We start from the raw sequence: 11,875 nt of genomic DNA, 5'->3' as shown, positions 1-11,875 counted from the left end.
GATTGACATCTCCCATAACCAGTATGGGTACATTTATATGGACTATTTTTATTACGTACGACTGTTACATAGTGATATCGCCGACTAGGACAAGGGAGAGATAGATGAGGAGATATGGGGATAGGCCTTAGTCGACACTTTGCCAAGGACCCCTGTTTGGCAAGATCAGATCCAGTTGATTAGTGATTGTTCCAAGCAAGACACCTATGGAAGCTTTGATCAGATCCTGGACGAACTCGAGCTTTTTGTTACTTTTTATTTTCCTTTCTCTCCCATGTCTTGAGTGGATGACTGTATATGTGACTTGGATGATCTATGTTTTGGATGCTTATACCTGAAACCTATCTATGTACAAATATGAAGCATAGCTTAGTATAAAATATTTTGATAACTAAGTAATAATCTTATTCCTCTGTTCCTCTTGTAGTAAAAAGTTAAGTAAAATGGTGAGAACCCGAAGAGAAACACAACCAAGGGAGGCAGCAAGGGAACCTCCTATTGACACGATTCAATTAGTTATGGACCAACTAGAGGAACAACAGAAGGTGATGCAAGAAATTCAGGCGGCCCAAGCACGCGAAGACTAGGAACGTGATGCTGCCATATCAGCTGCAGTGACAGCAGCGATAGCACAGCTGCAACAGGCTGGGCCAAACGTGGCCGAGGCACTACAGCCAGCTCAACCCTAAGAACTAGCAGCTGAGCAGGTACGACCTGCAGGGGATCCTGATTCACTAAGACAGTGGATCAAACGATTCAGTGCACAGAATCCCCCGAGTTTCACAGGGACATTGAATGTCCAAGTGGCTGAGGACTGGATTACTCAGCTAGAGAAGATTTTTAATATGCTTGAATGTTCTTCTAAGAGAAAAGCTCAGATGGCTATCTATAAACTGGAGGGCGAAGCTGATCGCTGGTAGAAGAACACTGAGATGATCCTCTACAAGAATGCAACCCCTATTACCTGGGAAGTGTTCAAGTAATACTTTAATTTGAAATACTTCCCACTGTCAGTGAGAGACAAAAAAGAGGTGGAATTTATGATGATTCAACAAGGTCCTCAAGAGTCCTTCGATGAGTACCTAGATAGGTACATGAGGCTCTCTCGTTACTCTAACTACCTCCAACTCCGCAATGATGAGCGGTGAAAAACAGAGAAAATGGTAAGGGGACTAACACAGGAGCTGAGGGAGAAGGTAGCCCCATGACAACTTGAAAAGTTCAACCAGGTAGTGGAAGCCTGCCACATTACTGAAAGTAGCCTGAACCACCAGGCGCTAGTCAGGGCTGCTCCTAGACCAGAAGGGCCAGTAACAAGGGGCAGACCAGAGGGGACTTCTTCCGGAGGAAATAGGAAGAGGCAAAAGCCTATGTTCTCCAAGAAGCCTAAACGAGGAGGAGGAGTAAGGCAAGGAGGAAGAAGCACTACACGCCAGACCAAGGAATGTAGCACCTGTGGTAAAAACCACGGAGATCAACCATGTTTAATGGGTCAAAATGTGTGCTTCCGATATGGCAAGCCAGGACACTATATAAGGGAGTGCCCCCTTAATGTGGATGGCTCGAGGCCCCAAGCTCAAGGGAGGGTCTTTGCCCTCATAAGGGAAGAGGCTGATAAGTAGCCTAAGATGATACAAGGTACGATTCAAGTTAATAATTACCTTGTGCATGCTATCTTTGACTCGGGTGCTAGCCACTCCTTTGTTTCATATGAATGCGCGAAGCGCATAGGCCTTGCTGTTAACACATTATTATATGATCTATGTGTGGCTACTCCTATGGGCACTAAAGTTTATACGTTTGATGTTTGCCTAAATTGTATTGTCTGCTATGGCCACTGTTGCACTACACTTGACCTAATATGTATGCCTTTTCATGAGATTGATGTGATACTTGGTCTGAATTGGCTGTCTACCCATAATATACTCCTTGACTATAAGAATAGGACTTTGATTTTTCCTCCTCATAAGCTAACCCCTCGTAACGACGTGAAACTGAGCTTGATTACGGGAGCCCAAGCCGGGGATTGCCTAAGACATGGCTATCAGGGGTATGTGGTATTCTTCTCTGTACATGCAGAAGTGGAAGAAGGCATAACAGAGATACCCGTGGCATGCGATTTTCTAGAAGTCTTTCTGACAGAAATTAGCAGGTTACCTCCGGAGCGAGAGGTAGAGTTTGCAATTGACCTGGTACCTGGAGCAGGGCCGATTTCCAAAGCCCCAGATTGTATGGCTCCAAATGAAATAGCAAAGTTAAAGAAGCAATTAGAGGAGCTCTCAGAAAAGAATTTTATCCAGCCCAGTGTGTCACCATGAGGAGTACCCGTCTTGTTCGTTCGTAAGAAGGACGGTAGCCTAAGGTTATGCACTGATTACCAGGATCTCAATAAAGTGATGATTAAAAACAAGTACCCACTACCTAGAATAGATGATTTGCTAGACCAATTAGCTGGTGCCACAGTGTTCTCCAAGATTGACTTGAGATTAGGTTACCACTAATTAAGGATTAAAGCAGAGGACATTCTGAAAACTACTTTTCGAACACAGTATGGGCACTATGAGTTCTTGGTAATACCCTTCGGACTAACGAATGCCCCTGCGATTTTCATGGATTACAAGAACAGGATCTTTCGGCCATATCTAGATCAGTTTATGGTGGTTTTCATTGATGATATCTTAGTATATTCCAAGTTACCAGCGAAGCACGAACAACATTTACAAATCATTCTAAGTATTTTAAAGGAGAAACGACTATATGCCAAACTCAGCAAGTGTGAGTTTCGGCTGAATGAAGTAAAGTTCTTGGGTTATGTGATTACCCAAGATGGAGTAGCAGTAGATCCCAGTAAGGTGGAAGCAGTTTTGAATTGGGAGCAACCAAAAACAGTTACAGAAATACGAAGCTTTCTTGGATTGGCAGGTTACTATAGAAGATTTATTAAAGATTTTTTGAGAATTGCACAGCCCTTGACTAAACTTACACGTAAGAACCAGTAATTCGTGTGGGATGATAAATGTGAGGCTAGCTTCCAAGAGCTGAAACGAAGGTTGACCTCGACCCCTGTCTGATAATTCCCGATCCAACCCTACCGTATGTTATATATACCGATGCTAGCAAGCAAGGATTGGGGTGTGTATTAATGCAGCAAGGACGAGTAGTCGCCTACGCCTCATGACAGTTAAAGTCTCATGAAGAGAATTATCCCACTCACGACTTACAATTAGCTGCAATAGTTTTGCCTTAAAAATCTGGAGGCATTATCTATATGGGGCAATCCTTGAACTATGTGACCACAAAAGTCTTAAGTACATGCAAGATCAAAAAGAACTAAACATGAGACAACGACGATGGATAGAGTTGCTCAAGGATTATGACTACCAGATAAAATACCATCCGGGCAAGGCTAATATGGTAGCTGACGCCTTAAGCCGAAAGGTAGTACAAGTAGCGTTCTTAATGATTCAGGAACGGAAACTGATCAAAGATGTGAGAGATTAGGAACCTTTTTCCCATATGAAACTAATGACCCAGAAAGTAGAAGTGATAAGAGAAGGAGCCCAACTGATAGAACAAATCAAAGAGGCCCAAAAGAGCAATCCGGTAGCTGATACACTTCGAATTAAGCTAACAAAAGCTGAGGATGATGCGATCGAGGTGTCACCAGATGGAATATTGAAGTATAAGGAACAGCTATATGTTCCAGAGTCCATCAGGCAACAACTATTGGAGGAAGCACATAAGAGCAAATATACGATACACCCGAGAATGACGAAGATGTACCAGGACCTCCGATGTATGTTTTGGTGGCCTGGCATGAAGAAGGACATAACAGAGTATATATCTAAATGCCAGAAGGTCAAAATAGAGCATCAGAGACCATCAGGGCTTTTACATCCTCTAAATATTTCGGAATGGAAATGGGATAGTATCTCCATGGATTTTATCATGGGGTTACCCTGTACCTCATCTGGATATGACGCGATATGGTGATTATTGATCGATTAACGAAGTCTGCCCATTTTTTGGCAATGAAGAAAGACTACCAACCAGAAAAACTTGCCAAGTTATATATCAAAGAAATTGTGAGATTACATGGAGTGCCAGAGTTAATTGTATCTGACCGAGATCCTCGATTTCTGTCCTGATTCTGGAAGGCACTGCAGCAAGCAATGGGCACCAAGCTGAGCTTCAGTACAACGTATCACCCACAGACAGACGGTTAGACAGAGTGAACCATATAGACACTAGAAGATATGTTGAGAGCCTGTGTATTGGATTTCAAAGATAATTGGGATGACTATCTGCTGTTAGCAGAATTTGCTTACAATAACAGCTATCACTTCAATATACAGATGGCTCCATATGAAGTGTTGTACAGTCGCAAGTGCAGATCCCCACTGTGTTGGATAGAATTAGGGGAGCGAAAGCTATATGGGCCAGACCTAGTCAAGCAAATAACTGAAAGGATAAGGCCGATTAGACAGAAACTGCTCATGGCCTAAAGCAGACAGAAAAGTTATGCGGATGTTCGGTGAAAGTCTTTGACCTTCAATATAGGAGACCATGTGTTTTTGAAAGTTTCTCCGACAACAGGAGTAAGAAGGTCTTTGAAATTGAAGAAATTGTCACCAAAATACATCAGACCTTTCCAAATTCTGTCGAAAGTAGGACCGGTGGCACATAAAGTAGCCCTACCCCCGAATCTTAGTCAAATACATGAAGTCTTCCATGTATCCCAGCTAAAGAAGTATCAGCCAGATCCCTTTCATGTTTTAGAATATGAAGATTTCGCACCGCGAGATGACCTAACCTAGGAGATCAAACCAATAAAGATCATTGATTGTCAAGTAAAACAGTTGCGGCGGAAATCTATCCCAATCGTTAAAGTTATCTGGGAGAATCTGGCACAAGAAGAAGCAACCTAGGAGAAGGAAGACGACATGAAAGATAATTATCCCGAGCTTTTCAAATAAGGTACATTTTAAATTTCGAGGATGAAATTTATTTTAAGGGGGAGGGAAATGTAACATCCCAAAATTTGGAACCCTAGTAATGGGAATGTGCGAAATGAGATATGATTGATAAGCATAAGGTATGAGTAAAGCATGAAAAGCCAAAATGGGACGAAACCGACTTTATCAGGTTCTTAGGGGCAAAACGGTAATTTTGAGAAAAGTTCTCAAAATTTCCCTAAAAATAGAAAAAGGTGGAATTAGGGGTTTTTTAGTCACCTATGATGTTTTGGGAGTGAGAATAGCCCAAAATAAATTTTGGTGAAAATTCCCAAAAAAATAATTATGTTTTTGAAAAATATGGATACACTCCCTAGGAATATATATGAATTTATAAAATTGTTTCCAAGCATTGGAAATGCAGGAAATAATTTATGGGGAATTTATTTTCGAATTCCTATCGGTAAAGACCTGATTTTAGAGAAAATATGAAAAAATATTTGAAGGTCTTGAAAAATTCCCAAAACTTCCAGATCACACTTTTGGAATAGATATGGGTTTATCATGAAAATAAATGGAATTTTGGAAGCCCTTAGCTATTTTTCCCTAATAGGGGGCAAGAAATTGGGTATTATGTGACCAAATAATTTTTAAAATTACCCTAACCAATTCCATTACTCCCTAATCAGTTTTTACCATTTAGTTAGCATCCAACAAGGCCCAAATTCATGCTCATCTTGACTAGGACAGGTGGCTTGTGTGCTGAGCAAATTTTCAACCATTGGATCAACTCTCTTGGAAAGTGAGTCAAAGCATGTGTGGCTAGGATTTGTTCTTCATTTTGGCTGACCTTTGCACTTAATTTGGGGCAGAAATAGCTACCCAAGGGTAGGTTTTTGGGTAGCAAATGAGGTCTATAAATACCCCCACAAGGCACTCAAAATTCGGACAGAATTGGGACAATAGAGGGGAGGTTCTGCACAATTTTCTTCTTGGCTTCCAAACACTCTTCAAATCACTTCCAATCCAAGGTTAATCATCAAGCTTTAATCCAAGACTCCTTAAGGTATGTTTAGGCTTTAATTTGATGCTTTTTTCATGGCCAAACCGTGACTTATTTTGAGGGGGAAGTGCTGTTTCATTTCTGTTATGATGGAAGTTCTAGGAGCGGATAGCAAATTGAGTATAAGTTTGTGTTGTTGATGTTTGGTGCTGTTTTGAATGGGTTATGGAAGAAATTACCTTAGGACCTATGAGTATTTAGTTCGGCCAACTCAAGAACTCAAGGGTAGGAATTGTTTCAATAAGTTTTAATGGTTCCAATGGATTTAAAAATTGATTTTATGTAGGATTATGCTAAGGAAGTATGTTCAAATCCATTGGAATCAAATGTGGAAATTTATGAACCTAAGAGGAAGTGTCCAGCCATCTTGAATATATGGACTTATGATTGGATTTTGATGGTTTTGATGCTTCCATTCAACTCCTTGGCCGTTTTTGTGTAGGGTTATATGGAGGAATTGAATTTAGAAGCATTAAAAATTAAAGTTGGAAATTTTGACATCTTTCTTGTAAAAAATTTCTTTTCCGTTTTAACCAGAACTTAAGGAAGGGATTTGGTTTTGTAAAATTTGATTTGATATTTGAATTCTACATGAAAAATCATGTAGGAATGGCCAAGGAGGTTTCTTGAATCAAAAGGAAAACAATTAGGCCAAAAATCCAAAGAAAAAGGGTTTAATGTTTAAGTAATAGGGAACGTGTTTGAATAATTGTTGAATGATTGGCATTGGTGTTGGTTTGATAGGTACCTTGCCAAATCCTCAAGAAAACATCTTGAACTTAAAGGAAATCAAGGACCAAGTGCCAAAAGGTAGCATTGAATTACACTTTGATTGTTTTCTTGCTTACATTGATGTGTTAATGTGAATGTGTGCAATGTGTGCCATGATGTGACTAAGCTTTATTGCAAATGTTGATTGCAATGTTTGAATTATGTTGCCTTGGCATTATGTCCATTAAATATGTGTATGATAGCTTACTTTCAATGGCATAAAAGCATGAACATATAAACAAGATAAATGCACAAAAGCATTGCACGTAGTGTTTGTAGGAATGCATGATAATTGTGATTATGTGCTACTGGGATTTCTTTGAAATCTCACTCTTATGTTTAACACCATCTAGGAGGAAGTGCAAGCAAGGGCAAAAGCAAAGAAATTGTCCCGGAGGCCTAATGAACAATTAATATACCCTAGTGTAAATTTTGAAACTTGTTATGCAATATTATGACTTTGGAAATGTTTGTTGGATAATAGCTCCTAAGAGGAGCCAAGCATGTATGTCTATGTTTAAACATGTGAAAGCATAGTAGAATGTATGTTCAAGCTTGTATTAAACCCCAAATGATTAAGGATGGGTAAAAGGTTATGAAAGAGCCAAAACAAAGGTAATTAGGGAATAACCTTTGACTAAAAAGGACCAAACTTGGTGCATACGACATAAATAGCAAATGTTTGAATCTGGATTTGAAATTTGGCAGACTAATAGATCATTTTTGTAGCTTTAAATCAAGTGGTAGATCATTAAATTTGAAATTTTGTGGAAAGAGTTATGCCCTTTCAAAGTTGGGCAAAAATACTGGAAATTTCAGAATTTACTAAATAAACAATACATAATTGCATGGAAATTGGTATTGATTTGTGAGAAATTGATACCTATGAATATTTTTCCTATGTAGACCATGTCATAATCTTCGCATGAGACTTGGAACCACTCTGTTTTGAGTTTTCTACATTTAGTTATGATTTTTCAAAGTTGATCTGATTTTTAGGAGTTACTTGAATATTAACCGAAATCAAAAATTTAAATCTTGGTTTTTACCTACTTTGAGCATTGTGTAACGATTCCAAATGGTTCTAAAGGACGTATAATGGGGTTTAAAATGAAGGTGTGACAACATCCTAGCTCAAGTCAAGGACCTAGTATTCCCTACTGATTTCTATGTTTTAGATATGTCAAATGAACTTGCAAATGAGAGCACTTTGATTTTGGGAAGACCTTTCCTACAAATCTCTAAGACTATCATAAGCATGAAACACAGCTGTGTAACAATGGAGGTAGGGGACCATGTTGTAACTTTTAATATGAATAAAGCTATGCACTATCCTTTTGACAATTCTGCATTCATGGGTTTAAATGCCATTGATTTAGCTGTTGAGCAAGCTAAGGATGAGCATGAGTTGCATATGCATGATAGTTATGACATGAGTTCACCTAAATTGATTGATTCTTCTACTACATCATCACATGAATCTTATGAGCTTGACTCATCTTTGAATGCATATAATGAATATTTCAATTCTCTTTCTTCTGTTTATTCTTTTTCCAATCCTTGCGGAGATGAGGTACCATGCATTAATTCTCTAGAAATTGATAGCATGCTTTCCATTTCTCAAGACTTTTCTTTTCCATCAAATTTTGATTCCATTTCTACGTTTACAATTGACATTAGCCTTGGAAGGAGTTTGTTAATTAATTATGCAGATTTTCAAGAAGTGGTCAGTGTTGAGAGTGGAGTAAAATCTGAGGATCTAAGCCTCTACGACATGAGGTTGTGACCCCAGACCAGGACTGTGATGAAGGTGGCCTCTGTCAAATTGAGTCATGAACTGAAGGTCATCAAGTGGCGACTTCAACCCAAACAATCTGAGAGGGTGGCCTCTGTGAAATTAGGTCGCGACTTGAGTCCCCTGTGTCACCCCCTAAACTTCAGACTTTAATTGCTTCACCACCTCATGTCTTGAGGACTTTGGTTAAAGGGCCAAGACTCTCTGACTCAATTGCTACTCATACATATTCCAAGATTACACCCCATACCTTGTGATTTCTGAATGATCTAATTTCTAACAATGATGTAGGTATGAAGGCAACCCAACCTAAGGTTGTTGCTGCTGTAAACCAACTTGAGCTTGGTGCAACATCTGATAAGATTGAAGCAAGCATATTAGATCTAAGTGAAGTTGGCGAGTGCATTTCGCAAGGGTCTAAAAAGGGGAGTTTCTCTAACTTTAATGATATTTCTACTCTAATTCCCTCTATTGTTCAACCCCCAACTTTAGAACTAAAAAATTTATCCCCCTACCTCAAATATGCTTATCTTGAGCCTGAGAATAAACTGCCTGTCATTATTTCTAGTTCTTTAACTGAATATGAAGAAACTAGTTTAATGGGAGTCCTTAGAAGAAATAGGGAGGCGTTGGGTTGGCAATTAGTTGACATTAAGGGAATAGACTCCACTGTGTGTACCCATAGAATTTTATTGTTTGAAGATTCTAAGACAATTAAACAAGGCCAGAGGAGATTGAATCCTCTAATTTCTGATGTGGTTAGGAAAGAAATAGATAAACTTTTGAGAGCTGGAATCATATATGCTATTTCTGATAGCGAATGGGTGTCACTGGTACAAGTTGTGCCAAAAAAGAGTGGAATCACAGTAGTTAAAAATGAGAATAATGAACTCATCCCAACTAAGGTGCAAACCTCATAGAAAGTTTGTATTGATTATAGGAAGCTGAATGATGCCACTAGGAAAGACCATTTTCCCTTACCTTTTATTGATCAAATACTTGAACGGTTAGCGGGGAAGAGTCATTACAGTTTCCTAGATGGATACTCTAGATATTTCCAAATTCCTATAGACCCTAGAGACCAAGACAAGACCATCTTCACTTGTCCCTTTGGAACCTATGCTTATAAAAGAATGCATTTTGGTCTTTGCAATGCTCTTGGCGCATTCCAATGTTGTATGCTATCCGTTTTTGCTAAATTTATTGAAAAATGCATGGATGTGTTCATGGATGATTTTACTGTGTATGGAAATTATTTTAAAGATTGCTTAAAAAGCCTTGACCAAATCTTGGCACGATGCATTTAGAAAAAGCTAGTTTTGAATTTTGAAAAATGCCATTTCATGGTTAACCAAGGCATCGTGCTAGGACATTTAATTTGTGAAAGAAGAATTGAGGTAGATAAAGCCAAGGTAGAGGTGATATCTTCTTTGCCTTACCCTACCAACTTGAAAGAGTTGAGGTCCTTTTTTGGACATGTGGGGTTCTATAGAAGGTTCATCAAGGATTTCAGTAAAATTGCTTTGCCTCTTTCCAAATTGCTGTAAAAAGATGTTGATTTTCAATTTGACCATACATGTGAGCTTGCTTTTGATGAATTGAGGAATAGGTTAGTTACTCCTCCTATCTTGACCTCTCCCAACTGGGATTTGCCTTTTGAAATTTCTTGTGATGCTTCGAACTTGAGTGTGGGGGCAATGTTGGGTCAAAGGGAGAATTCTGTTTCGAAAGTGATTGCTTAGGCCTCTAAAACTCAAGATGCAGCTCAGAAAAACTATACCACTACTGAGCAAGAATTGTTTGCAATTGTTTTTGCACTTGATAAGTTTAGACCATATCTAATAAATTCTAAAGTGGTTGTGTTTACAAATCACGTAGTAATGAAATACCTCTTCCATAAACCTTAATCGAAGCCGAGGCTCTTGAGATAGATGTTACTGCTTTAAGAATTTGATGTGGAAGTGAAAGATAGAGCTAGAAATGTCAACGATGTGGCAGACCACCTGAGTAGGCTACCTTTAGAAACCAAGGGAGTACTCGATTCTAATATTATCTATGATTCATTCCTTGACCAATCTCTATTTGTATTGTCTGCTTCTCAACCATGGTTTGCTCACTTAATTAATTATATTGCTACTAGTCTAATCCCCTCTCACTTGACTACCTTTCAGGCTCAAAAGCTTAAGAGTGAAGCTTTCTATTATATTTGGGATCCACCACACCTATGGAGGTTATGTTCTGACCGAGTGATTAGACGGTGCATTCCAAAAGTAGAAGCTCGAGCCATTCTGGAGGCTTGCCATGATACCTTGTGTGGAGGGCAATTCAGTGCTAGAAAAACAGCTAGGAAGGTTTTAGATGTAGGATTTGTCACACCTTACTATCAGATCCACTTAGGTTTCATTTAAAACCACTTTTGACCATATTGGATGGTCTTGGGCTCACTTTTTACTACAAAAACGCTAAATTTCGGATTTTTAGTGTTCATCGGGTAAAAATCTAGTTTTTTCTGGCCCAAATTCAAAAATTCATAACTTATTCTACAAAAATCCAATTGGGGTGGTTCAAAATTCTACTTAAATCTCCTTAAGTCCTCTTTCAAGGAAAAATAATCTCATTGTCCAATTCCTTATGAAAAAGCATCAGGTTTTTGAGAAAAGCAACACTGTCCATTTGCCAAAAACCCTGATTCCTAGATTCTGACCATTAACTTTGAAAAATCATTATAAATCGTATACTAGGCCATTTTTACCATATTAGCTATCAATTTGAAGCTCAGGATGTTATCTTTCATCATACCAAATTTCATGACTAAAAGCATTCGGGAGAATAATCAAAAAGTCACATGAACTAGTCAGTGTCAGTGTGCTTCCAGCACTGTTAGTTTAATATTTACATAACCAAAATGAGCTCACGAATTTTTGTGGCTAAATCCCACAAATTAACCTTCAATCTGTAGCTTTCCCTTGGAGGATTTAGGCCCTAAAATGTTACATTATTTTTAGGGGATGAGATTTTTGAAAATCCCAGTAGCAAATTAACCAACTATAGCACCAAGCAAGCATCATTATTATGCATGATCACATTAACTACTATTAATGAACTAACATGCTTATCATTTGGCAAACTCAATCATGCAGAGGCCAAAGCAAGATACTATAAAGAGCAGCCACATAACAATCAAGAGAGCTCAACCACAATAATAGCAATTAACCATACAATAATCAATAATGCTAGTTAGTGGTAGTAGCTAGGTTTAACTTGCTACCTTGATCCAAAGATTTGTGCTTT

The 11,875-nt window shown here is 38.6% G+C and overlaps 1 protein-coding gene across 1 annotated transcript; it reads left to right on the top strand.

Annotated features, from left to right (window-relative positions):
* Positions 1–1,865: 1,865 nt before the first annotated feature.
* On the top strand, positions 1,866–2,318 carry LOC114755685 (uncharacterized). The gene has a single exon (XM_028944550.1). It carries the CDS (start codon positions 1,866–1,868, stop codon positions 2,316–2,318), a length of 453 nt encoding a protein of 150 aa, XP_028800383.1.
* Positions 2,319–11,875: the final 9,557 nt, after the last annotated feature.

The sequence above is a fragment of the Neltuma alba genome, unplaced genomic scaffold (genome assembly GCF_004799145.2).
Source record: "Neltuma alba isolate B1F8T4 unplaced genomic scaffold, ASM479914v2 tig00010321_pilon, whole genome shotgun sequence".
Taxonomy (NCBI): Eukaryota; Viridiplantae; Streptophyta; class Magnoliopsida; order Fabales; family Fabaceae; genus Neltuma; species Neltuma alba.
The sequence above is the reverse complement of the archived record's forward strand: the minus strand, read 5'-3'. Positions and strand labels throughout refer to the sequence as shown.